Below are 27,637 nucleotides of genomic sequence, written 5' to 3' on the forward strand. Positions count from 1 at the left end.
ATTGAGTCTTCACCTCCTCCATCACTGTGTGGTTCACTGGGGCCTGGGACAGACAGAGACTGCAGCACATTGTGCCTCTGCTGAGAAGGTGATTGGCTGCTCCTTCCATCTCTACAGGACGTGTCTCCAGGACTCGGGGGGAGCAGGCCGTAGAGCAGCTGACACACCCTGGACATGGACTATTTGAGCCACTTCCCTCTGGCAGGAGCCTACGGTCCATTGGACCAGAACCTCTCGTCATAAGAACAGTTTCTTCCCCTCTGCTGTTTGTCTCATGAACACTTTATAATATCTGCACTAAACTGGACACTTTATAACACCGGTCACTTTAATAAGTCATGTTTGCACTGTGGTTCTGATGCTGCTGTTGTATATGTTTCTACGTCTAAGTATTTTGATTTTTTTAAATCATATCTTTCTTAACTTTGTGCATGCCCTTATTTGTATTTGTATTTATTCAGTGTGTTTATGTTGCACTTTATCACCAAAGTAAGTTCCTAGTTTGTGAACTGGCAATAAAAAGGATTCTAATTCTGCTATGTGTGTGTGTGTGTGTGTGTGTGTGTATATCTGTGTGTTTGTGTATTTGTGTGTATATGTGTGTATATGTGTGTATGTGTATTTGTGTGTATATTTGTGTATATCTGTGTGTATGTGTATTTGTGTGCATTTGTATTGCATTTGTGTGCATTTGTATTTGTGTATTTGTGTGTATATTTGTGTGTATTTGTGTGTATATGTGTGTATGTGTATTTGTGTGTATATGTGTGTATGTGTATTTGTGTGTATATTTGTGTGTATTTGTGTGTATATGTGTGTATGTGTATTTGTGTGTATATGTGTGTATGTGTATTTGTGTGTATATGTGTGTGTATTTGTGTGTGTATTTCTGTGTGTATGTGTATTTGTGTGTATTAGTGTGTATATGTGTGTGTATGTGTGTAGGGGTGTGTGTGTGTATGTGTATTTGTGTATATGTGTGGGGGTGTGTGTATGTGTATTTGTGTGCATGTGTGTATTTGTGTGTATATGTGTGTGTGTGTATTTGTGTGTATATGTGTGTATATGTGTGTGTATGTGTGTAGGGGTGTGTGTGTGTGTGTATTTGTGTGCATATGTGTGTATTTGTGTGTATATGTGTGTGTATTTGTGTGTAGGGGTGTGTGTGTGTACTTGTGTGTATATGTGTGTATATGTGTGTGTATTTGTGTGTATTTTTGTGTATATTTGTGTGTATTTGTGTGTATTTGTGTGTATATGTGTATTTGTGTGTAGTCCCCAGTCAACAACATAATAAAAATATCTGTTTCAAACAAATCCGGTCCCTTGGCACGAGAGCTGAAGTCTTTTATTTGCCTACTTCCTGTTGTTTATTGGCGCGAGTTGAAGTGTGAACTGTTTCTGCGTTTGATTTATTTGATCTAAAGTGTAAACTTCACACTTCGATGCCGCGCACACATCCTGAGTAACTTCTGGATAACCACCGCCACACCTCACCTACGCCCAAGAAGATGCCACAGCGCAATCGATGTTTCTTCACGCAGCTGACTCATTCATAACAACGGGCCGAGCGCCTGTTGGTCAAAGGACGGGGCCACGCCATAACGGAAAAGCCCACAGTGGAAGTGCTTTATTTCATCACATTAGAGCAAAGAAATGACCCAAGAGCTCAGGCTGACAAAGGCGTGTGCACGGGTAAAATAAGGCTTTTAATCAAAACGTAACACAAAGGACATTTCAGAGCAGTTACATGCATGAACTGGCAGGTTTTTGGCCTGTTTTTGTACAAAATTGAAGGAGACTGCTATAGATTATCACCATAACGCATCCAAATAGCACATAAAATACACCTTATATTTCTTATTTATAGAATGTTTTGTGTTGTTGAACAGAGGGAGTCACAAGTCACACCTCAAGGCTGAAAACAAACACACTTCTAGCTGCCTAAACGGGAAAAACCCTTCACAAACAAAACAAAAAAAGTGCTACTGTTGTTGATTTATCGCCGATGGATTTCCAAAAATATGTCAAACCAAACAATGTGTGATCAAAATGACATGAGGAACAGCTCAGAAATATATTTACCAAAAAAAAACAACAGTTAATTTTAATATCAGCCACAATAAAATCCCACAAAATCACGTTCCCACTCACTGTTCATCTTTTCCCTTTTCAAACGCCTTGTCCAAACCCATCCCCGGCGCCTCGTAGCAGTGGTCAGCCGTAGGTTCAGGGGAGTGACCCACCGGGACGCAGTCGTAGCCTTTGCCCGACGAGCTCATGCGTTTGCGATTTCGTGCGCCGGGTTGGTAAAGCTGCATGGCTGGACGATCCTGAAAGGAAAGAGGGAGGGACGTTTAGACGAACACTACGACGTCGTTAGAAAAAGCGAGGTGCGTAGAACAAGGTCGGCGCCGCTCACGTTATTCACGCCACAGACTGTGTAAAGAAGTGGACGTCGCTAACCTGCTAGCCGCCCAATTCACTTTACACCTTTTTTCTGTAACTGCTGCTGTCAGACTTGTTATTTTGGTCTTAAAATGTTCGTATTTACCCGCTCTACGTGATCCCGGTGTTTTTATTTCGTTATTGTGTCCGTAACTCATGATATAAACATTAATAAGAGACAAATCAGGCGGCTTCTTTCCCTGCGGTTAGCAACAGGTTTGATTGACAGTGTTGCTAAGCGCTCACGCCCTCTGTCAAACTAGCGGTGCAGGTGGAAAGAAGCGTTATCTTCAACAGCCTCACTCCTGATTGGCTCTTCGGTTGCTATGATACTCGTGATCGGATTTCCAAATATGGTAATCAGCTCCGAATTCGTTGCTATACCTGCTCTGGCCTCGACGCGCTTCATGTGACTGGAGCTGAACGCTGTGGGTGACATCACACTCGCTCAGACCACTTGTTGACACGGTCTGCGGTGTGAAATTTCCACAGTCTGAAAACCCCTTAACCAAAAAACAAAACAGCTTGTTCTAAAATAGTTGTTCAGTAAATCTTTGGCTTTGATCTTCTCGGTCTATCAGACAATTGTAGACGTTTGCGCAGTCTTTAAACATTAAAAATAATTTGACTTGACGAAACAGCTTTTTAAACATACACCACCAGTCAAAGGTTTGGACACGCCCTCTCATTCTGTGTGTTTTTATTTTTTATTTTTACTGCTTTCTATGTTTTATATGCGCACAGAAGATAGGAAATATGAAGTAAGATTTATGGAATTATGTAGTAAAGAAAGAGCAGCAAATAACTCATAAAAAAATAAAATATAAATAAATAAAATTAAAAATTAAATTAAAAATAATAAAAAATAAAAAAAATAAAAAAAAATAAAAATAAAAAATACAATTAAAAAATAAATAAATATGTAAATGTATGTGTATGTGTGTGTATATGTGTATCTGTATATTGGATGCTACATTTTAAAAATACTTTATATTCATATTTTCAAAGTAGCCACCCTTTGCTTTGTTGAAAAATATTTAGTAGAGTTTTCTTTGCTCCCCGGGGCCTCCTCCCGGTGGACCCAGGACACGCTGGAGGGACTATGTTTCTTGGCTGGCCTGGGAACGCCTTGGGGTCCCACCGGAGGAGCTGGAGGACGTGTCTGGGGTGAGGGAAGTCTGCTGAGGGAAGTCCCTGCTTAGACTGCTGCTCCTGCGACCCGGCCCCGGATAAGCGGAAGAAAATGGATGGACGGATAATTCCATGTATCTTACTTCATATATTTGATGTCTTTTGTAAATATATAAACTGTAAAAAGTGGTAAAAACACACACACACACAGAATGAGAGGGCGTGTCCAAACCTTTGTCCGTCAGTGTGTGTTAAACTCTTGAAGTATCCATAGAGCCCCCCCCTCATGCTCACCTTCTCGCTCACCTTGTTTCGGAGGCGCTCCTTTCTGTTACTCAGCTCATCGCGGTCGTCTTTTCCGAGTTTGTCTCCATTATCGGGACAGTAGTTGTAGCTGTGATGGTGCCCCTCTTTCTTCCTCCTCTCCTCTCTGTCTTGGCAGTATCCTTTTCCCCATTTGGTCTCCTCTTTACGCCGCATGAACTTGTCAAACTCGTAATGGTGTCTTTGGCGTTTTCTTTCCTCATCTTTGAGCCTGTGGTCCTTGTCTCTCTGTCTGCGGCTGTTGTGCTGCTGCTGCTGCTCTTTGTCGCTCTCAGGCTGACCCCTGCTGGACATATCACAGAATCACACCAGTAAAGACAAATGTAATCACAAGTTCTGCAAAAATGGCAGTGTTTGGAAGAATAATTTGAAAATGGTATAATCGAATTACCATGGTCCAATCAGAGTACTGTATTCTGAATATTTGGAATACTTTTACACAGAGTGGCATTATCTTAGAGCTAAAAAACATGACATAATCACACGATATAATTACAAACAGCTTGATTTTGTATTGCACCGTTTGTTATGCATCAATTTAATTCAAATTAGAGACGACAAAAGCTGTATTTCTTTTGTTTTTCTGATTAATTCTTGCAGTTTTAAGCCAAATTTGCGCGATGAAGTACCACCAAGTATTCCTTTGAATGAAAAAGTAACTAATTAGAGTTACTTTCCAATAGTAAAAGACTAAAAGTTGACATATTGTTTACAGTGGTTGGTCTCAGGCTGACCCCTACTGGACATATCACAGAATAACACCAGTAAACACAAATGTAATCACAAGTTCTGCAAAAATGGCAGTGTTTGGAAGAATAATTTGAAAATGTATTAAGCTACAGAATAATGAACACCTGAATTAACATGGTCCAATCAGAGTAAAGTACTGTATTCTGAATTTTTGGAATACTTTTACACAGAGTGGCATTATCTTAATCCTAAAAAACACGACATGATACTACAAAAGCTGTATTTTTTTGTTTTTGTAATTAATCCTTGCAGTTTTAAGCCAAATTTGTGTGACGTACCGCCATGTATTCCTTTGATTTTAGTAAAGTAACTGTATTCTGAACACCACCGAATGAAAAAGTAACTATACTCTAAATAAGTATTACTAGTTGTTGGTTGGTGTACGTGTCTCATATTTTTCTTCACAAACAAAACGACATCTACAACCACAGATCACAAGTTCTAAACACATTTCCATTCACGTAAATCCATCTTAAAATCTTACTTTTCTTTAAATTCCTTGGACTTCATCTGATTCCCACTCTTTTCCCACTTGTTCTGTCGTTCCGTCTCTCCCGGATCACTCTTGTCCTTCGTTCGATCTGAATCCACGTCGTCGTCTCTGTCGCTCTTCTTCAAAAGCTTAAATGACACGGACGCGAGAAACACAATTAGTACATGTTATAACAGCTCAGTGTTTCATTTTGTTTGTTCGTGCCTTTATTTTGATGTCCTTCTCAGACAGTTTCTTTTGCTTCTCAGCCTCTTTGCGTTTGCGTCTCTCCTCCTCGCGTCTCTTCCTTTTCTCTTCTTCTCTTTGGCGTTTTTTCTCCAGTTCGCGTCTCCGTCTCTCCTCTCTCTTCTCCTCTCTTATTCTCTGTTTCTCTATTTTCTTATTTTTGATGTACTCTAAGAGGGGCGTCGTCCGTTTGGCTGCGACACACAATGACAAATGAAATGATGATTACAACACTATGGTAAAGGGTATTTGAATGTTTTTAGACGTACCAATGAGCTCCTTCGTTTTGGCTTCGATCTCTCCCAGCAGAGTCTCAGGATTGGCCATTGACTTCTCCTCATCGCAGGAGTAATTTTCTAAGAATCGTTTATATTCTGGATCTATTAAGAAATATGGCTCATAATTATTGGAAAAAATCAAACAGAACACACAAATGGTCAAGTTTTTATATAACGCTTTTCCACCTTCAAGGCACTCAGAGTTTATGCTAAGAGTGGGATTTAAAGGGCCAAGCTGTAGACAATATGCAAGTGCAATACAGTGCATACTTTTTTACAAAGGTGCAAAATGTTTTGCTTTAGAGTTTTTTTGAAAGAAACTGCGGAGCAGAGTAGACATAATCACATAATCAGCGCAGGGTCACACTGATGCAGTGGTTTGGTGAGTTGTATTTTTTTATGCACTTAACTTATTTTTGCCATATTTATCTGCCACGTGTAGAAGGCTTGTCCGTGAAAATAAAACCTACATTATTCCATTACATTATTATTATTATTATTATTATTATTACACACAGTGTTATCTTCATTTTAGATGTCAAAAAGTGTTTGCAGCTCCCAGTGTTTTATTTTACGTGGAAAGTGGGTCCAAATGGCTCTTTGTGTGTTAAAGGCCGACCCCTGCTCTAGACTCTGCTCTAGACTTTAGACTCCGCCTTAGACTCCTCTTTAGTCTCCGCTATAGACTCCACCTTAGTCTCCTCTATAGACTCCGCTATAGACTCCGCCTTAGTCTCCGCTATAGACTCTGCCTTAAACTCCGCCTTAGACTCCGCTATAGACTCCACCTTAGTCTCCTCTATAGACTCCGCTATAGACTCCGCCTTAGTCTCCGCTATAGACTCTGCCTTAAACTCCGCCTTAGACTCCGCTATAGACTCCGCCTTAGACTCCGCTTTAGTCTCCGCTATAGACTCCACCTTAGACTCTGCCATAGACTCCGCCATAGACTCCGCCATAGACTCCGCCATAGACTCCGCCTTAGACTCTGCTTTAGACTCTGCTTTAGACTCTGCTTTGAATTTAGCCGAACGCTCCTTTTAACCCGACTGTATCGCTGTAACCGACAATAAAGATCTACAGAACGACCCCCGTGCCTCTGCGCCTTCACGCACCAGAACAGAAACCGACAGCCCCAACGTTACACAACTGGACCTTTTGCTCTATGGTTACCTTCTTCGATGCTTCCAGCTTTAGCATCTTTTTTCTTAAGTTTCTTCTTGGAGATTTTTTGGAAGGGAGCAAATTCCACCACTGCTGGGTACTCAAGGCCTAAAACAAGAACAATACAATACTGCAAAGTTCAAACATGTCGTGTTTCTACATTAGCGCATAAACATCTGGTACATACCCTTGTTATCAATGAAGACATATCCATCAAACCTGTCTCGGAACAGCAGGATATCTTCAGGGTTTTTAAAATTAATGTACGCCCGAGAAAATAGATGCGGGTACAGACTGTGCAGAAGGAGAATGGACCATGTTACTTATTTGTACATTTTAATAGCATACATATTCAATTCAATGAAACAGAACGTTAGAAAATCAAAAACTAAAGAAAAACAGACAAGCAAATCAATCAACAGAAAACAAGCAAATGGATAACGGTCCCAGAACATCTCCTGTCCTTAGACTCTTCTTCTCGGCAAGGAAAAACTCAAAAAACCAAGAGGGGAAAAAGAGAAACGTCGAGGAGAACCACAGCGAAGGAGAGATGAACGGACAGGATGATCAATACATATGGATCTATATGTTTGCAACTACCTTTGATCTGCTGGAAAGAACTCAAAATAATCAAACAAGGGAAGCGGACTGAGCTGTTCTTCAAGTTGATCCTTTGAGATGCTCGGAGGAAGCCTGCGGATCACCACCTGCAAACCACAGACACATTACACATCTCAGCCATAACAGTGTCATTCCCTTCCCATTGTTATTGCTGCCGTTTTAACCTTGTGTTTCTATGTTTTCATGCCTTACTACACTGCAATATAATGTTGAATTCTATCTGTTTGGGGTTTGTTTACCACTGTCGCTGTCCGTGGTGCTGAACAGCTCTTACTTCTCCATGACGCACCGCCATAACAAAGCGACACGCAGCTAAAACGCGGCTAAAGCGCGGCTAAAACGCACCTTGGTGAACAGCTCTTTCTTCTCTTCTTTGTGCTTGGCGTTCGCGCTCGTGTTGTCCTGCTCACTCGGGATGTCTCGAAACTGGATCTCCACACTGCCCTTCTCCTTGGCCACGGGCATTTGGTCTTTTTCAGACCTCATTTCTCTCCATTTCCCTCTTCACCGCGTTAACACGGCGTTCTCGCGAGAGTTGGGCTGTGAGGCGAGCTAGTGTCAGTGTGAACGTGATTTGCCTTTTTCCGTGTGATTTTATTTATTTATATGGACAAGTCAAGACATTAACAAAGGCCAAACATGTAGAAATAATCAGTGCGCACATGTGACGCGTTTATTCGTGTTGACGCAGTGTTATTTTTGTGTTATTTATCTGATCAGTCCTTTATTCTTCCGTGTCTCTGCGCAGGACAGGACTGGGACTGCTCGCCCCCGCTGAGGTGCACGACTCTGGACAGGATGAGTGGCTCAGAGACCGCGCATGGACATCTCTGGCAGGAACTATAGGAAGAAAACGCCTTTAATTAATCCTACCTTTGGAATAAAATAGTTTTGTCTTAAATCCATAAAACAAAAGCCCAATTTGAGACTTACCGCTGAGGAAAGTTTGTCTTGAGTCCCCGCGCAGCCCAGGAGAGAGTCTGTCCGGCGTGGACGCGGTGCTCACGAGGCTCGGGACGAACGTGGAGCAAGTGTCCAGCTCCTGCCCCACGCGCTCCTGCCCCACGCGCTCCTGCCCATAAACCACCACAGACTTAGACGGAGTGCAGCCCATCGCTCACCAAACTGCTCCAGTAGATTTCCATTTGAAGTTAAACACAAGGGAAATAAAAGGCCACAGAAGCAATTTTCCTCCAGCCCGTGAAGATGTTTTTGATCTGCCACAGTCCCAGCCCTCCCCTTTAACCTGATGACATTAGAGGAGGCTGTCAGCTCCCACCTCCACCTCCAAACAGCTCAGGGGGCTAAACGTGGCATTTCACACGAGCACAAAACACCTTTTCACATTTAAATTTAATAAAACGTATTAAAAACATAAGACTGGCAATAACGGAGGTCAAATATGGCAGAATACACAGATAAACAAATGGAGTGGTCAGAGCATTGAAAGTTAATGAACACAATTAGTACGTCATGATTTATTTGAAAACTATTAATAGCAACAAGACGGCTCAAAACGGCTCTTTATTTATAAATCCACAGGGAAAGTCCAGCGTCTGAAGATCTGAACTCTTGCCTTCAGGTCTAACCCAGTGTTTGATGGAAAGCACCGTTATAAAACCTTTAACCAAGGCACAATAGTTGATTCCCCTTTCTAAAGTGCATTTTGCAAGTTTGTCTTAATAAGATAAGTGTGGTGAAACCACACTGCCAACGGCATTTCATTTGCACTCTAAAATCACATTTGTTCATGCACGAGGGGAGTAAAGAATCCTTAGGCAGGACTGGTGCCAGAGTTTTGGTTTGAAAGTCCTTGAGCTCAGGTGTGTTTGATGAGGATCACGTGCTGGTGTCTGACAGAGTGTCTAACATCATGTCACTCTCGTACATGTCACACTCCAGGGTCAGGGACAGTCTCAGAGGCGTCTCCAGCGTCACCTTGTCCTGATTGGACACCGGTGTCTCTAAGGACATGGTGCTTGTGTCTTCTGCCTCTTCCCTCTTCGGTGTAGCCGGCAGTTCAGAGGTGGACAGCATCTTCATCAGAGCAGGCGTGTTTAGGCTGCCTTTTACTTTGTCATCGATGTCTGTGGCTACACAGAAGAGACATCATTATCATTATTATTATTATTATTATGGCTGAAAAGGACTGGTGTGAAGACAAATCTTTTACAGTGTATCACATACCGACGTAGGCATCTGTGTCCCCAATGTACATCTCAATACAATGGGCGAGCATCGTTACAGAAAAAGTGTCATCCCTTTTCAGTCCGAGCGCCTATAAAAAAAACCAAAGTAAATAAATCTGCTTTGTCACAGAAAGTGTTCTATATAATGAATATACTGAAAATATGAGGTTCTGTATTCGTTATTAAAATACTGTATGAAAACAAAAGGATCGTACCGTATGGAAATAGTCTATCGCGCTCTCAAAGTCTCCCATCAGGCTGTGCACATACCCGATGGCTGCGTATGTGGACGCGTGCTGTGGTATTAACACGAGGGCCTGTCGGTGGTACTCCAGAGCGTGGTCATACTTCCTTCACACACAAAGTAAAGTTATATTATTTATTAAAAAGTCCAGTGATAGTAGTCTCAGTTTATCACCTGTATTTATGATTACGTCAAATAGAACATAACAGCATTTTAGGAAAACTGATTAAGCAAAAACTCTCCTGGGGACTGGTGTTTGTAAATGATTCCAGGCAACACACTGCGATACAAGCATCAGATTACCAAGTCTATACAAGTCTTACCATCAAACAAACAATAAATACTGTTGGAGCTGTAGAAGTTTTGTAATTTTCTTTACATCTTTAATTATTCTGAACATTATTCCTATTGTTATTGACTTAAATGTACACAATTTGCAGTTATTTTGGTGACTTGTGGTGTTTATTTGCTCACTTTTCTTCAAATTAATTATTGCTGCTGTTAATCATCGTCACGTATGAATTATGCATTTTGTTTTGTAATGTTTATTTTTATTTCTGTTGTTGTGAGGTTCCCTAATTTAAGCCCTCTTCAGATGCAACACGTGGAGCTCAACAGTGTTTGGACCTTCCATCTGTGTTTTTTCTAATCCGTTTTGTGTGTTTTTGTATGGCCTTAAACATGCGAGTAATCAGTAAAGAGCTCTTCATTACACCCCGATTACGCTCCGTGGGTTTATTTATTTTTGGAAATTCTACAAAAGGTGGAAATGTAACGTGCCAAAGAGTCACGCTGAGTTCACAAAAGTCTAAAAGCTAAAAATGCTGTTTCCAAACTGTAGAATTAGTTTAGTCTTTAGAAGATCCCATTTTACACTGATTAAAATACATCAGTATCCATTATTTGACAGTGAAGTGTTTAGATGGACCAGGGGACAAGTATCTATTATGTCTCTGGTCTTTCATTAGATTTGCATTACTCATGACACACAGAACGTATTCCTCGCTTGCATAACAGCCACTTAACACTATTTTTATGATCCTTATGTCATTTGAGAGGAGAGTAATCAGGGAATGGTAATTTAATAATTTCTTCTTGCATATTCTTACAGTAGACCTTTGAAAGCACATACATACAAAGAGGTACAATGCATAAATATACCATACAAAAAACAAAGTGATCGCTCTTCATTTCTTTTGGCAGTTTCCAACAGTTATTTGACCGTTTTTAATCAACATTTCTCATTTTAATAAACAGGACTTACTTGAGTTTTCGGCAAACATGACCCAAGTTGTTGAGCAAAGGTTCCCATTTATCAACAGTTACCTTGTATAATATAGCAGATAAACATGCAATTATTACATTAATATAACAACAAAATATATAGATTATTACTATATATACACATTTCACTCACTTCGTTGCCAATGGCTTTGATTTTTTCCATTGCATCAAGAAATAACCTTTCTGCTGTTTTCCAACTGAAATAAACAAGTGAACAGAGTTAGTATGCATGTAGGACAAGATGATTCAGTAAATTAAAAAAAACCTAAGTGTTCAGAGAGTCTAAACATGGCCCGACTTACTCTCCATTCTGAAAGGCGACCACGGCCACCTCATGAATGACAAACGGATCCTCTGGAGCAATCCCGAGAGCCTGGCTGAAGAAGCGCTCGGCAAGTTTAGAGTTGTTAGTCAGACCATACTCCAAACCAATATACAGCATGGGCAGGTGACACCTGTATTATATTAAACATATTATACACAGAAAACCTAATACTAACAAAAGACACTTCGATGTTGTGAACGTGCACCGACCCTTTCATTAGTTGGGCAGCAGTGAAGTAAGCCGCCATGGCCTGGTCATGTTCACTTTCTACTGCGAACGAATGACCATAAGCGATCCAGGCAGGACCATAGGTCCGTTCAAGTGTGGTAGCTTTGCTAGAAAAACAGTACATGGATTACAGCAATGATCTAAACCCACACAGCATAAAACATTTATGCACATACCTAAGATAGCGCCGAGCATGCTCATTTTTATGGCCAACCATAAGATAATAGCAGCCGACCGCAAACCATGAAACCTGTAGAGATGAAAGACTTTAATGCACTAATCATATAATATTGATTCAGAAATATGAATAACTCACAGGGTTATTGGGATACAGGTCCACGAGTTTATGAGAAAGATAAAACAACTCTGAAAAATGAAAACAAGCTTAGTACGGTTAACGGTTACATTTATAATCAGATGACTCAAGATTTTACCATTAGATTTTCCAAGCTCAACTAAGGTTCCAATGTGAACTGGTAAACAGTTAGCATGAAAAGGATCCTTAAACATTACCCTGAAATGGAGAAAAACAGTAGGTGCATAAATAATTAAAGAACATATTATTTAAAATCAACTTCTATGAGCTTTAACCATGTTATACCACAAAAAGCATAATACGTGTTCTTTAATAATAATAATTATACAACACAACTGCAAACTGCTTACATTGACGTGAGCTTGAAGCATGTCTTGAAATCACAGTTGTAATAATGTCTCTCAGCGAGAGACACAACAACATCTAAATTGTCCTGAAGACCATCGACCATTTCTGGGACAACCAGCTCACTGGGTTTATTATACTGCAAAGACAGACAGCAAAACGGTCAGAAAAACTGCAGCTCTCCCACAGTAAAAGCATTTAGAAAAAGTGTGTACCTTTTTTAATTTATGTTCAAAAAGAAAATGTAACAGCTCCTCCTCCTCCTCGGTACACTGCTCACTCAAAGGGAGGGAATCCAGGAAATCTTTTTCTACAAGGAAAAACCATAGCAAAATTACACACCAAAATTTGTTTTGTTAAAACTAAAATCCTATTGCACTTTTCTCCGGTGATCTTACCTTCCTGAGCAGTCAGCATGTGGTGCGCAGTTAGAAGGTCAAAAGCTTCAAAGCAGTACACATCCAGCTTCAAGGCTTCTTTGTAACTGGAGGTGGCCAGGGGACGGTTGTCCATGGCATCATAGATTTTACCCCGCAGGAGGCAGATGGAGCTATTAATCTGACCAGAATTACAGTTGAAATTTAGACAGTGTCTTTAAAAACATTTGTACAAAAATGTAAATGTGATTTCTCTAATTAGTACTACTTGTCTCCTGTTAACAATGTGTGTACATTACACTGTATATGTTGCTTTGATTAATAATAAATCATAGTGTATTTTAGGAGGCTGCTGTTTCATTTCACATTATTTGCTCTCGGTTCTCTCTATAGGTTTTCAGATGCTGGTATTTTTTTCTCTTCTTCGATTAATTGTAATGATTGAATTCTTATTACGCTCTTAATTATAGAATAATATATTATATACAAGAACCACTGGCCAACAAGGTGTAAAAAAATAAAATAAAATCCTGTAACTTTTCAGTCGTACCACAGCAATAATAGAAAAGTAGATTTAAATGTGTTTCTTACAGCAGCAGTGGACATGCCCCAGTCCGGTGTCACAGTTTCCTCCTTCCCACTCTTTTCAAGCAGCTTCTTGCTGACTGGCTCCTCGACATCCAAAATATCCAAGGCCTGCTGGAACTCTTTTGCAGCATACTGTCAAAAGCAAAGGTAATAAGTTATACAAGTCATTGAACACCCAAATCACTGGTCTAATCATGTGATCTTGTTTTAATCACTTACATGGCATCTAGCAGCAAGATACTGACATGCTCCAAACATCTGTACCAACAGAATTCATGATGAAAGAGAAAAGTCACAAAATATGTCTAAAAGGCCTTATTGGTATTACCTTGTCTAGTTTACGAGATCTTATGGCGTGGGAGGCTCTGTGGTACTGGGAGGTCAGATAAAGACACTGCGCGAGCCAGTAGATGTCCTGAGGGTCCTCTGTCAAAGGACAAAAGATGTAAAGATCAAGTACTGTCCCATTTACACTAAAACAGGTTATGATGGGTTACACGTGGATGTCCGCGCTTTCCTTCTCAAATTAGTTTATATTAAAACGTCCTGATTATCAATGATCCAAGTGAAGCTGAACATTTGTGTCCAGGACTCACCATGAGATAAAGACGCGATCTTATCAGCCCAGAACAGCGCGCTCTGATACTGCTGCTGTAAACCGGCAGGAAAATCATGTTAATATAGAATAAAACACGTGTAAGTCCATTTGAATAGGAAAAAGCACTATTGTGCATAACAGATTTAACGGTGTATTTGTGCTAACTGCACAAACGCGGTGTTACCTGATCTATGTACTGCCGCACGCGCTTCCGAAGCCTGTCCAGGTTCATTTTGTTTGTTTGGGGAAAAAACCCAGTTTCAATAAAAGAATATCATTCTTAAACATTCAGAAAAAAGTCAAACTACTCTACAACAGAAGCTAGCTTGCTAGCAGCGTTCAAATACGCGGCTAATTTCTGCAGCGTGTGTGTCGAGAAATGGGGCCGTGCGGAAACAAACTGTAGAAGTAGTTCCGCTTTATTCTGGTTTATTTTGAGGGAGAGAAGCGTGACAGTGACTTATCCGTGTGCTACAAGAAAAAAATCATTTATAAAATAGACATACACATCCCTGGATAAAAATGAACCAATTCATGATCTAATGAACTAAGTTTTAGTTATGTTATTATGTGAATAAATACAATAATTCTTAAAAAAAAAAAAAAAAAAAAAAATATATATATATATATATATATATATATATATATATATATATATATATATATATATATATATATATATATATATACATCCTGTACGATCTTACTAGACTGTCCCTCTGGAGAATAATCTAAAAGTGAACGCCACCTTTATAGGTTACAAAAAGTGCAGTGAAAGCAGAATTTATTTCTGTCTACATCTTCTCATGTTCTTGTGGACTCACTGTAATAACTTGTATTGTCAAAACATTGGATTCACTGAGAAACAAATATGTTTTATTTAAATTTAAGCACATCATGATCTCTGTTCACTCTTGTTCAAATGGGCTCTTGGGCTGTGTGACATTTTGTGCAGGGTTCTCTTGTTTCGTTCTCTCGTCTGTTTTGGTTTCATTCTGATTTTCCTCATCCTTCAACTCTGTCACATGATTTGTCACCTTCTTCTGCTTTTTTTCTTTGCCCAGATCACTATGTTGTTTTTCCTGACCATGAAAAAGAGAAATTAATTGTATTATTTGAAATGTGTTATATATACAATGTGTTATATATACAATTCATATACAATTAACTGGAGAAATAAAAAGAACAATAGGAAACCTTAATAGTATTTGCTCTTCTTCTCGGGTACTGTGCAATGCTGTCCATCAGGCTCATAGTTCCGATCCAGTCTTGGTGCCAGCTCTTTCCATTGTAATGAGACTTACACTGTTGTAGACGCTGCAGCATCAGTTGATTCTCATGGGAAATGCGTAGTAACTCTGTCTGCCGCTGCTGCATATTAAGGCTAAGGACACACCATACAAAGCCACTGATTTTTCGAATATGAAAAGCGACTGTTTTCTTTCAAATCTCTGCTGACCTCTTCTTTTCATAGTAATTAAGGTTATCCACTGCTCCAGTTGTTTGCATAATGTGTGTAATTTTTCCTAAAAGTAAATTGTTCTCTTGTTGAATTTTAATATTTCTATCTTGGTCAATCTGAATAAAAAATACAAAAAAAACCACACAACAGTCACATATCTGTAAAATGCATTGGTTTAAAAAGTAAAATAGAAATAAAAATCTTGATATTTTGACTCTCACCTTTAGTTTCTTGAGCTTTAAACCCAGGTGACCGTAGGTTTCTGGTGTCGTCATATTAATTGTTGGTTTGGCTGTTTTAACCTTTGGAAAAACACACCAAATGTCACATCATTGTCAAAGGTATAAGCCGCTGGTTTTAATTGTATTACTTTACAAACATTGTGTCTGTGTAAATCATAGGAGGCTCTGTCCCATTTTTGTTGCAGATATTTGTTTCCAGCAGGAAGCAGAGGCTGATAAGCTTGATGTTGTGTCATAGTCTAAAACAAAAGAGGTTCATTATTTATCCCTTCAAAAGTTATTCAAAGGGCTGCGCTCATAAAAGTGCTGTTATGTAAAAAGTAAACTAAAGATTAAATACTTCACAAATTATGCAAATCATAAGAAGTAAACTCCACAACCTACCAGTGCCATCGTCCCATGTGGTGTTTTGTACCACCTGAGAGCTGCTGCCTGGAAACAGTCTCTACAACTGCCCCACACAGTGGCCATGCCCCATTCACCAGTCTGTTTGTCGCCATGACAGCAGCTGCAGATTAATGAATGGTTTTAAATGATGTGATTTTGTAGCAGATATTGAGCCGGTACAACCACCACAACAGATTTATATATTTGTGGGGGAAGGAGAACTGAAAAGAAAGTGAGATGGAGACATTAGTTTGGTGATGTCATGAGGCTGTGAAATTACAATACATTTCACAGTTCAGTGTGTAGTTAGGGCAGCAGTCTAAGCAGAGACTTCCAGACTTCCCTCACCCCAAACACTTCCTCCAGCTCCTCTGGGGGGACCCCAAAACGTGCCCAGGCCAGCCCAGAGACATTGTCCCTCCAGTGTGTCCTGGGTTTTCTCTGGGGGACATGCCTGGAACACCTCCCCAGGGTGGCATCCCTGGATGCCTCTTGGAGCTGACGCAGATGCCTGAGCCAGCGGAGGTGACTCACATGCCTGAGTCTGAGTCTGCCTGAGATTGATTAACAAATCAATAGCCTTGCTTTTCAGCTCAGCTCCCTCTTTACCACAACAGTCCGAAACAGTGACCACATCACTGCAGACGCTGCACCGATTGAACTGTCAATCTCACGCTCCATCCTTCCCTCACTCATGAACAAGACCCTGAGATACTTGAACTCCTCCACTTGAGGCAGGCTCCACACACCTGGAGAAAGCAAGCCACCTTTTTCTGGTTGAGACCCCAGTGTCTGCTGCAGGTCCTGGTTCGATGAAGCCATCAGGACAAGATCTTCTGCAAACAGCAGAGATGAAGATCCTGTGGTCCAAAAATTAGACCCCCTTTGGCCCCTGACTGTGCCTACAAATTCTGTCAACAATGAACAGAATCACTGACAAAGGACTCTTCAACGCACACTGGGGAGAACACACCTCCTGCTCCAGACAAACAGGGACCGAACGGCCCTTAACAAAGGGTCCTGGACCCCATACTCCTGGAGCTGGGTTCCAGAGCTCAACCTGTGTGTGGAGGAGAGGCCGACTATATCTATCTATATATATATTCACTTCTGCATAAAAGTAAATAAAACCCTTTTAGATTTGTTTACTAAAGAAATACTGGATACTTTGACATTGCATAGTGTGAATGGAGACGACCATCTGATCATATTATTCAACAAACCAACAGAAATAGCAAGGATTTGGCTTTTGGAGTAGCACCAGGTCTATAACACAACTCTAACAGGTCTAAATGAGCTCTAACCTGCTCATAAACAGGACTCCACCACTGCTGGAAATTCCCCAAAGAAGAGCATGGACTGGTAAAATATACTTGTATATAAGCAGAAGAGGTACCCCGCATAGTACCCCCCATAGTACCCCCCCCCCCCCCCCCCCCCCCATAGTATTCCCCACAGTACCCCCCATAGTACCCCCCATAGTACCCCCCATAGTACCCCCATAGTACCCCTCCATAGTACCCCCTGGTTGCCAACTCTTGGAAAATATTTTGAAATAAAGACCAGGGAAGTGGCAGGTGGGAGTATGACTTATTTTACTTATTCTTACTTTGTTGTTAAAAACAGTAAATCAGTATTTTTCTTTCTTCTTTCACTTATTCCCATTGTGCCAAGGAGTAAGTCTGACCCAGAGATGCCTTTGGGACAATCATCTCATTATGTGCAGGCCTGACAATAAAACCTCAAAGCAAGATTCAAATAGACTTATATTGTTATTATTGTAAACATGACAGCACACACATAACACACATAACTCGTCTAAAAGTGGCAGTAGTTGGAGTAGTAGTAGTAGTAGTAGTAGTAGTAGTAGTAGTAGTAGTAGTAGCTTCATTATATAGAACCAGGATTAGTGAGACACAGACTAAAGAGCAGTAATGTTATTGTTTCATTTAGTCTAGTTTTCAATTCTTCCACTAAGCAGTAACTCATGTATTATCTCATTATCACTATAAAAACTATGTGCAGAATCATATTAAAAAAGTACAGTTAGAAAAAAATTTGAATGAAGTCCATTGAGTTAATCAGATTTTTCCATGAATGAAAATACATGTCCCAATTGCTCCCTCTGTTGTCCACAGTTGGGTATGTCATCTTGTGTTAGACACCCTCTGAGTTAAAGGAACTGTATGGCTTGTGCTCTTAAAAAATATATAAATAAATAAATAAATAATAAAAATAAATAAATAAATAAATAAATAAATAAATAAATAAATAAATAAATAAATAAATAAATAATAATAATAATAATAATAATAATAATAATAATAATAATAATAATAATAATAATAATAATAAAAAATGAAAAATACTACAATCAGAACTGAACCTGGGTGGTGCGATTAGGTTGCCAGTGCCTAAATCTGCAGATAGAGACACAGACATACACATATTATCTCTTTCTCAGTATATAGCCAGGCCTTATGTAAAAGCTCAGAACCTCCAGATTTCTCTCACTGAGCTGCAGAGGCCGCACTAGCACTGATTCGTGATTGGCTGCAGGTGCTGGGGTTTAGATAGTGCAGCCTTATTAAAACCAGCAAGAGAGAACACCAAAATTATAGCGTTAATAAATGGGATCATGTCCTCCTGTTACCTCGTATCTGAGGACACAGATCGATCATGTTTATGAAATATAAAATCTTACATGCAGCTCCTTTAATAATTCAAATATCAGAATGAATAAGTGAATCACTGAGCCATAATGGGTAATTGTGTGATCATCTTTGTGCTGTGAAAATCTGTTAAATGTTACTTTCAACAGCAGCTTGCCGTATAAATAATGAGCTAGTTAGCCTCATGTTTAACGCAGCATTGTATTCAACTAAAATAAACATTAAAACGATGTTAATAAGTCATATCGTGTCTGAGGAAGATCCTGGAAGTGTTGACGCTTTAACGAAGACAATTAAGCCTTTGCAGCCATAATACATTTGCTTCTTGGTAATACGATGACCCGTCTGTTCTGACGAAATCATTGTGGTTGTTTCTTTGCACTGTGATGGGAATACTATTAATGAGATCAAACCACTATGGGACAGGCCTATACTGAGCTCTAAAAATAAGAAAAACAAAAACAAAATTAAATCAGTAGAGTTTGAATGGGGCGCAACAGAGTCCGCTCACCCCACAGCTCCAGAACTAAAAATCTCATTCATTTTTCTCATAGACTTTTGGAAAAAACTGTAATATTAAATGTTTGAAAGCTCAGGGCTAATCAGCTCTGTGGAACTAATGAGCACTAATGACCACAAGAACCATCACTGTGTTTAAAATCTGCTTCAAAAAACGCAAAGTTATTAACGCATTTCGCTGAATCTTGCGTTTTAAATGTGCTTTTTGGGCTTAAAACGACCACATTATGGATATCACTTAGCATGTCGCTGGTTAGCCTTCACGATGGCTTTGTGATTTTTTCGAAAAGTGGGAAAAATAAAGCAGGTGATCACCGTTGAGCTCCAAAACTTTTCATACTGTGTTGAACTTTCTGTCCCTTGTTAACCCTGGGCATTGCTGATTGAAACACACACCGGTGTTTCCTGTGTTAGTGTTACTGCCCATATCCACAGCGGCACAGCAGGATGGTCCCCGAGCTCACGGTTTTTACTCTGTGATGGAAAGTGGCCAAGGCGACGCGCCCCAGGAGAGGATTCTGTTTAGAACGGGGATTTCACCGTGTGCAGATCATTTACTGCACAGGATCAACCCTTCTAATTGTGGCGTATTGTGCAGATGCAGAACGACCGAGAGCCGTGTTGATTTGTACAAAGTTAAGAAATGTATTCCAAGGACAGCTCACTTATGCACTGGCTGATGGACAAGCTAAGAAATGTGTAGGCCTTAATGTACAAGTTTATCTGTAAACTTAAGTCGTCTGGTCTCTGTCCTCAGATAATCTTTACACAGTGTTCATTTATCAAGCTGAAAAGTACAGAAGTCCTCAGAGCAGACCATAGACTGTAGAAAGAAGTGGACTAAGTGAATGAAGCTCATCGAGGCTAGCTGTTATAGGGGCAAATCTGGAGTCAACGCTTACAGGAGTGACCTCAGGGAAAGAAGACGCCTGATTTGTCTGATATTAATGTTCCTATGTTGATTTACAGACGCAATAGTGAAATAAAAACACCAGGAACACGTAGAGCGGGTTAATACGAACATTTTAAGACCAAAATGACGAGTCTGACAGCAGCAGTTACGGAAAGAGAGGCCACAGTTTTTCCAATATAAAGTGAATTGGAGCCAGAGTCGGTGGAGCCGGAAGCGCGCACATGATCACTTTCTATTTGGAACGTGGCGGCTAGCAGGTTAGCTATGTCCATTTATATATACAGTCTATGGAACAGACATAGCACCTGTTAAAGATGCAAAAAAACAAAACAAAAACGTACTTATATTAGATAATTTTCTTCTTTTCTAATGACGTCTTTCACTCGTACGTACACACACTTTACACAACATGTTACTCTGTTTACCAAACCAAATCTAAAAGGTCGTCTTGCATGTATAAAAAGCTGTTTTAAGTCACCATATTCCTGCTAATGGTCGGGAGAATACGTAATGACTCTGTACTGTGCCTGTATTTCTGTGTGCGTTCCATTTATGCTGCTGAGCCGTGGGGGAAAAAGGTGAAGATCTTTTTATAAGTTCCTCAAAACAGGAAGTCAGCCTCAATTTAAGACCTAAACCATAATGGAATGGGAAAAAGATTTACTCTATAAAAAGGGCATAAATAATTCAGTTGTAACATGTTGAAAAGAGCCAGAGCTGTTACGTAACAGTGGAATAAGTTATGAGGAAGACAAATTGGCCAGAGTCAGACCAAGTAAAGCGTTTCATTTTAGACTAACACACTAATTGATAGAAAAAATGTGTGGCGTTTATGGTCTTAGGTGCAGCATAACTGGTGCTTCACTTCTGTTATAAATGCACGCTCGTCTCCCTTGGCAACTTCACCTTTTCTGAACATCTCGGCTTTGTAGTTACTGGCAAGGTCTTACTGCTTGGAGCCTGGAGAGACAGAAAAACAAACACACATTTAATCGCTCACTAATGATTCACAAATTAAAAATAATCAGTGAGAAAATACAGTTTTAGTGTTCAGCACGAGGCCAACAAACTGGAGTAGTCCATAAATACAAGTATTCCTTAACAAAGCAGATGGTTTTTATGAAAAACCACCTGCTCCTCTTCACCTATGGCATTAAATAAACTTATATTTCCATGGAGACAAGCAGGTGGCAGCACAAGTTCAAGTTACAGGTCAGATCCATGAAGAGGTGAGGTGCTCACTGCTATAAAAACTTCTGTAATTGAGTAGATGCATGATAGATAAGATTAAAGTCATACTTTGGAACATGCCAGGCCATTCAAGGGCCCACAGCTTCCCATTGGCTGGCCAATACCAATTACTTAGGTAACCAATTCCTTCTCCTCGCCTTAGAATATGACACAAACCCCTACATTACATGACATTAGAATAAATATTTAGTTTCAAAGTTCCCACCCGGACCCAACGTGAGGGCGCCACACAGCTCCGAGGACAATTGTAGGCAAGGCAAGGCAAGTTTATTTGTATAGCACAATTCATACACAAGGTAATTCAAAGTGCTTTACAGAATAAGAAAGACATTAAAATCACACAAATCAAAACATAAATAATCACCCAATCTGCAACTCTCTCACCCACTCGTTTGCACCCTTTAAAAACTCTCTCTCGCACTCTTTAAACACTGTCTTTCTCAGTTTAAGAACTTTCCCATTACTTTACAAAAAACTGTATTGTATCCATTTTGCTACTCAAAACTGTGTTTTACAGCACTTACCTTTAATGAATGTAATAAAAATGTTCATACATTATCATGACAAGGGCTCCACTATCACACGGACCCTACACCAGTAAAGTTACATAGTGCACCTTTAAGGCTAAAGGCCAAAAGTAATTAATCTAAATCAATTAGGCCTGATCATCCAATCCCTCATCTAGCCTCCGACTTCCTTTTGCAGATTGGTCTGGCAAAGGGTTTAGTAAAGTTTCATTTATCATAAGATTCCCATGACGAGAAAGCACCTCTATTTTAAAAATCTAATTTGAAACCTGCAGGCATCACATTTATGGTCCACCCACAAGTGGTATTTTGTCCAGGATGGAGTTGACTCTTTGTGTGGCAGAGACTTCTATCTCTACAGATAAATATAGTGTATGGAGCAGAGCACAAGGCTTGACTACATGGCCAATCAGTGGCTAAAGAGAGGGTGAAATAGCTCAAGTATTGATTATCTTGTTGGCACTGCAGGAAACAATCAATTGCGTGACCGCACATTGCTGTATGTTCGGGGGAAACTCCAAGCTCATGACTGTAACTGCTCCATTGTATAAAGTAAGTGCACATTATGTATGGACTTCAGCGGCTAAAACCTCCACATGGATTCAAAAAATGTTCAGTCAGTAACTTGAACTAAAGGTTTTGGTTATGTTTCCTCGTAATAAACTTTGCGTCACATGGAAAAGCCTCTCGCCAGACGCCAGGTCCAGGGTAATATTTCATAGTACAACACCAGTTTGTATTAGGATATGACTGAGAGGGACCTTTGAGAACTCATTATTAGCGATAACGATGGGCAATACCAGTCATTTTTGTTTCGATCAGACGCCAAGTAACAACGACAAGTAAAACGGTATGAAGTTTTGAATGGCATAATTATTTTTTGGTCCAAGCTTGAACCATGTGCAGAAAAACTCAGATATAAACAATATATTTCAAATGGTCTGAATATTTTTTGCATGAAATCAGTCCCGCCAACGCCTCGTCAGTTTCGTCATTGACCATTTGGTGTTTAGTCTCCTCATTCATTCATACTTTACACACTCTGTTTTAGCGACCAACTTCTTTCAAACTCTCAAGTAAAGTTTGAATGTTAAACTTGTGCTCAGTTCAGTGACTGATGTACTGACCTCAAGAACCAGTGATGCTTCAGTGAAGGGCCCCCAGTGTGTGTGTGTGGGTGTGTGTGTGTGTGTGCGTGTGTGTGTGTGAAGCCCAGGTCACACGCGATTAAAGCCGTTACTAAACTATACACAGTTCTTTACATAGACAGTGTGAAATACATGTTGAGCGATGTCATTAGTCTTACGTCTCTTAAAAATGGACAGATAAATTTACCACGAACACTCATAATTGTTCAGAATCATAAGATCTAATTAGTTGAGTAAATACTGGGGGGAAAAGAGCTCTAAATAAAGCTCAGACTGATGTGTAATGAAGTCCTGGTCATTGGCTGGAGGCTGCTCGTGTGTTTGCTGACGTCTGCTCTCTGATTGGTCGGTGTTGTGGCCGTCAGCTTTGGTCCAAAAAAATCCAACTTCCTGTTCTCACCAGCTTTAGCCGACCTATTACAGGACTCCTCTTTTATTTATCACAGTGATGGGAAGAAAACTGCAAATGTATTTAGTTGCAGAATACTGAGTTCGTGGTCCAATCAGAGGACTGTACTCTGAATACTTTGGATACTTTTATGCTAAATTAAAGTGTGAAAATGGAACATGGGATTAAAAACTATAGTTATATGTTTGGTTCACATTTGGGGTACATCATTATCGCAAAAAAAAAAAAAAATATCACACCGGCCTCACAATAAAACCAAATAAAACTATATATTCCTCAGATTTTACAAAAGTAACTGTAATCTGAATACTACTAAATGAACGAGTAACTGTACCAGATTACAGCTACTCAAAACCATAAACTGTACAAACAAGTGGACTGAGCGAGTGCGTCGTCACCCAAGGCGTTCGGCTCCGGTCAAAATGAAACTCATCAAGGAATATTTGGAATTCCGATGCCGAGTATCATAGCAACCAAAGAGCCAATCTGGAGCGAGGCTGTTGAAGGTAATGCCCCTTCCCGCCCGCACCATCGCTTTAGCAGGGAGCAGGCACTTAGCAACAATGTCAAACCTGTTGCTAACGCTAGCAGGAGTGACCTCTTGGAAAGAAGACGCCTGATTTGTCTGTTATTGGCGTTCATATCTTGATTTACAGACACAATAGTGAAATAAAAACACCAGGATCATGTAGAGCGGGTTAATACGAACATTTTAAGACGGAAATGGCGAGTCTGACAGCAGCAGTTACAGAGAGAGGGGACACGGTTTTTCAATAGAAAGTAAATTGGAGTCAGAATCGATGGAGTCAGAAGCGTGTCCATGATCACATCCTATTTGACTCCATCCATCTATCCGCTCAACGTCATTTTGTTGTTCTGGTTTATATCTTCCTCAGCGCAAAAAAGTTTAAGAATTCGAGTGTTTTTGTTTGTTTGGAGACCACCACCTCCTCTGGCGTAAAACCACAATGTGAAACGTCCCAACACTTTAAAGCCTTTGCTCTGTTCCATTTCTTCTCTCAGGTTTAGCAGCACTCGAGGCATGACTGACACAAACTCCATCCATTGATCTCCTCGAGTCATAAATCAAGTTATTTTCCCCATGTAGATGAAACACCCCATAAAAAAAAACCTCACAGGGGAAACACTATTTGCCACAAGAGCCCAAGCAATCAAAACAAAGTATTCTAATGATTCTTGACAAAGCAGTCAGACTGTACTCTCCAGGGGGCTATAAGACTTTACATTACTGCAGACAGATCGATGGGAGGATGACATGCAAGGCCGCTGTAGAAGTGAACGCGGTGAGGGCTGTTCTACCACATAGAGATCAGTGGAGAGACAAGTTTACGACGGGCCGCTCAACAAACTGCACCTAGACCTGTCACGGTAACGCATTTTGAAGCTACAGAGGAAAAAATGTGATAAACGATGATACTGAATCTACTTTAAGTGACTGATTAAGATGTAAATAATGCAAGATAATCCCAGTGAACCATTTTAAATAGACAGTATCATAAACCAAGGCTCAAACACTGCGGTGATCGGGCTTCACTTTTGACTTTCTCTGTCGTTGGCCCCACTTTAAAATACTGTAAACGGCCCCCTGATTTGCGCAATATTACAGACTCTGTCCTGTTTAAATCCCGGCCCAAAATGTATTGGTATGGTTTGCTTTTATTTAGACAGGGACAGTACATGAGATTACATTGATATTAAAAAAAACAGGTGCCAGGTTATAGAATAGTTTAGTTTAGTTTAGTCTTTATTTAAGGGACCATGTACAGAGACATTAAGCATAAAACAGAGATGTTCTGCACCAGATTATATCTAAGTAGCTAATTTCCATCTGCAGTCCCTGGTTGACAGAGAAAAAATACAGTAATCACAATAATAATAAAAAAACAGATAAGAACTTATAGTTTATATGCACATTCGCACGTCTCAGTCATTCATCCAGTTCAGACTAATGCACACATATTACCGTGCTTAAAATACATTACACACTTTACATATTACATTTAAAACACAATAAAAAACTCAGTGCTGGCAAGTGTAGTTGTCCCAAAGCCATTTTTTTAGTTCAGAGGAGAATGTAGTATGGTTTGTGATAGTTCTTATTACAGGTGGGAGGTTGTTCCATTGTTTTATTGCGTTGTAGGAGAAGGCTGTTTTCCGTTTTGGGATGTTACATTGTCCGGTGGTGGAAGCTCGTGTGGTTCTGGAGGAGACGGTGGATGCGCACTGGACGAAGTGTCTGAGCGGTGTAGGGGCAGAATCATTTAGTATTTTGTGGACCAGCCGGAGGGATGCTTGCTTTTGTAAATTGTCCAAGTTCAACAGTTTATATTTCTGTAGGATATGGCAGTGGTGGTGGTGTCGAGGTTTTCTGTCTAATATTTTTAATGCTTGTTTGTGGAGGGATTCTAGGGGTTTTTGCGTTGATTTGTTGGCTTGTGACCAGCAGAGTATACAGTAATGGAACCGGGACATAATCATGACGTTGAAAAATGTATGTGATGCTTCCAGGGTTAATGAGTTTCTTATACTTTTGAAGGTTTTTATATGATATTTCAGGCTATGGCACATTTATAAATAAATACAAGTTTCCACCTGTAGTTCCTGGACAGGTTGATGTTGAGTAAGAGTAACAGTTTGAGGTAGGTGGATGAAAGACCTGCAAACATATAGTACGTACATCAAATATAACACATCTCGCCCTTCAAATACGACATTCAGTTCACACGCACACACACACATCCATGCCAAATTATTCACACACGCACAATCACTCAATTTCAGATATACAAATACTATTTATAGCAAAAGACGAAGTTTAAATCTGTCAACTGGGCAAATCGTTGTAAGAGTGAAGACGTTTTGCTGCTCGTCCAAGCCGCTTCTTCAGTTGTGGTCAGATTGCTGGTGGCCACTGCATTATATCTGTGTGAGGGGAGGGGCTAACCACACTGAAACTTTAAACATCTATTGTCTCTAGTTTCAGCTGAGACAACCTTATTCAGCCCTGAACGACCCTGCTATTGTTCTCATTGTTCTGGGTCTGAGGATGGAGTCCTGTTTAAGGAAGGATTCTCTTTCCTAACAAAAACAGCTTCTTTAACTCCCCTCTCAAACCATTTCCTTTCTCTGGCTAAGATCTGAACTTCACTGTCGTCAAAGGAGTGGTTAGTGGCTTTGAGGTGGAGATTTACAGCAGACTGGGGTCCTGAGCTGCTCTCACGCCGATGTTGGTGCATCCTTTTATGGAGCAGCTGTTTAGTTTCTCCAGTGTAACGCTCACTGCACTCCTGCACTGCACAGACTGGCTTTTAACACTTATAAATGCAGTGATGCTTTGTACAATTAGTTTTTATTTCATTGTTTGATGTTTTGAATGTTCTTATACTGTGTTGGTTTTATTGGAAAGCACTTTGGTCACGTTGAGTGTTGTAAAAGGCTCTATAAATTACGTTTGATTGATTGATTTCATTAAAAAAAACATGAGCTGCAACAAATACATAGCAGAACGTACCAGTAAATAGCCACAAAAGAGACTTATTCACCCCTCTGCAGCTCAAATCTTATCACATTATAACAAAAATACCCCAAATCTCCACACGTTTCCAAAGAAAACTTGTGATAATATAGAGATCCAAAATATATAGTTCCAGCTAAGTGGTGGTGAGTTAAGTGTCTTGCACAAGGACACAACAGCAGCATTTATCTGTGGGAGATGGAATTGCACTGCCAACCTGTGGATCAATGGACAAACACTGTACCGACTGAGCCACTGTCAGTCACATGTGTCTTTATGGCGAAATGCTCAGGAGTTTCCACGGTGACACATTGCACACATTGGCAAAAAAAGTTTTAAGATCATCTGAAACGCAAGAAAAAATACAAAATGGATTTAAACAGCACATTTTCAGGAGCCTGTGGTGAATCCGAGCGTTCTTCGTCCTGTTTAGTTGCTTGATTTTTCAATAAAAAGGTGAGAGCGACTAACTGGAAAACTGTTGGCTAACGCTAGCTAGTTTGTGACTGTAATGTTACGTGAGCGGGGCTTGTTTAACAGCACACATCAGCTCACCTGTTATAGCTCCAGCTTAGTCAGTTCTTTCTGGTCAGACTGTGCTAAATTAAAGCTCAGATAAAAGTCTAACAAAGCTTCAGACAGAG

At 40.0% G+C, this 27,637-nt stretch overlaps 2 protein-coding genes across 4 annotated transcripts; both read right to left on the reverse strand.

The window, feature by feature from the left end:
• Positions 1 to 1,689: 1,689 nt before the first annotated feature.
• On the reverse strand, positions 1,690 to 7,953 carry upf3a (UPF3A regulator of nonsense mediated mRNA decay). 3 transcript variants are annotated; one of them, XM_033986994.2, is made up of 9 exons: positions 7,780 to 7,953; positions 7,414 to 7,520; positions 7,001 to 7,107; positions 6,823 to 6,921; positions 5,641 to 5,751; positions 5,351 to 5,565; positions 5,138 to 5,274; positions 3,886 to 4,189; positions 1,690 to 2,333 (listed from the first exon to the last, which is right to left on the reverse strand). In XM_033986994.2, exons 1-9 carry the CDS (start codon positions 7,918 to 7,920, stop codon positions 2,151 to 2,153), a joined length of 1,404 nt encoding a protein of 467 aa, XP_033842885.1. In that variant the 5' UTR covers positions 7,921 to 7,953; the 3' UTR covers positions 1,690 to 2,150. The 3 variants fall into 3 exon arrangements, with proteins under 3 accessions (XP_033842885.1, XP_055086801.1, XP_055086800.1); XM_055230826.1 differs by having other exon boundaries at positions 1,780 to 2,333; positions 3,874 to 4,189; XM_055230825.1 differs by having other exon boundaries at positions 2,151 to 2,333; positions 3,874 to 4,186; positions 7,780 to 7,935.
• An 816-nt stretch (positions 7,954 to 8,769) lies between these two features.
• cdc16 (cell division cycle 16 homolog (S. cerevisiae)) lies at positions 8,770 to 14,322 on the reverse strand. Its single transcript, XM_033987412.2, has 18 exons — positions 14,113 to 14,322; positions 13,927 to 13,981; positions 13,659 to 13,756; positions 13,550 to 13,588; positions 13,334 to 13,462; positions 12,764 to 12,923; positions 12,581 to 12,675; positions 12,371 to 12,504; positions 12,139 to 12,218; positions 12,021 to 12,070; positions 11,881 to 11,954; positions 11,686 to 11,811; positions 11,454 to 11,606; positions 11,285 to 11,348; positions 11,132 to 11,193; positions 9,839 to 9,974; positions 9,622 to 9,712; positions 8,770 to 9,527 (listed from the first exon to the last, which is right to left on the reverse strand). The coding sequence occupies exons 1-18, from the start codon at positions 14,158 to 14,160 to the stop codon at positions 9,274 to 9,276; spliced, it is 1,848 nt and encodes a 615-aa protein (XP_033843303.1). The 5' UTR covers positions 14,161 to 14,322; the 3' UTR covers positions 8,770 to 9,273.
• Positions 14,323 to 27,637: the final 13,315 nt, after the last annotated feature.

Source organism: Periophthalmus magnuspinnatus, chromosome 21, assembly GCF_009829125.3.
Source record: "Periophthalmus magnuspinnatus isolate fPerMag1 chromosome 21, fPerMag1.2.pri, whole genome shotgun sequence".
Lineage (NCBI taxonomy): Eukaryota > Metazoa > Chordata > Actinopteri > Gobiiformes > Gobiidae > Periophthalmus > Periophthalmus magnuspinnatus.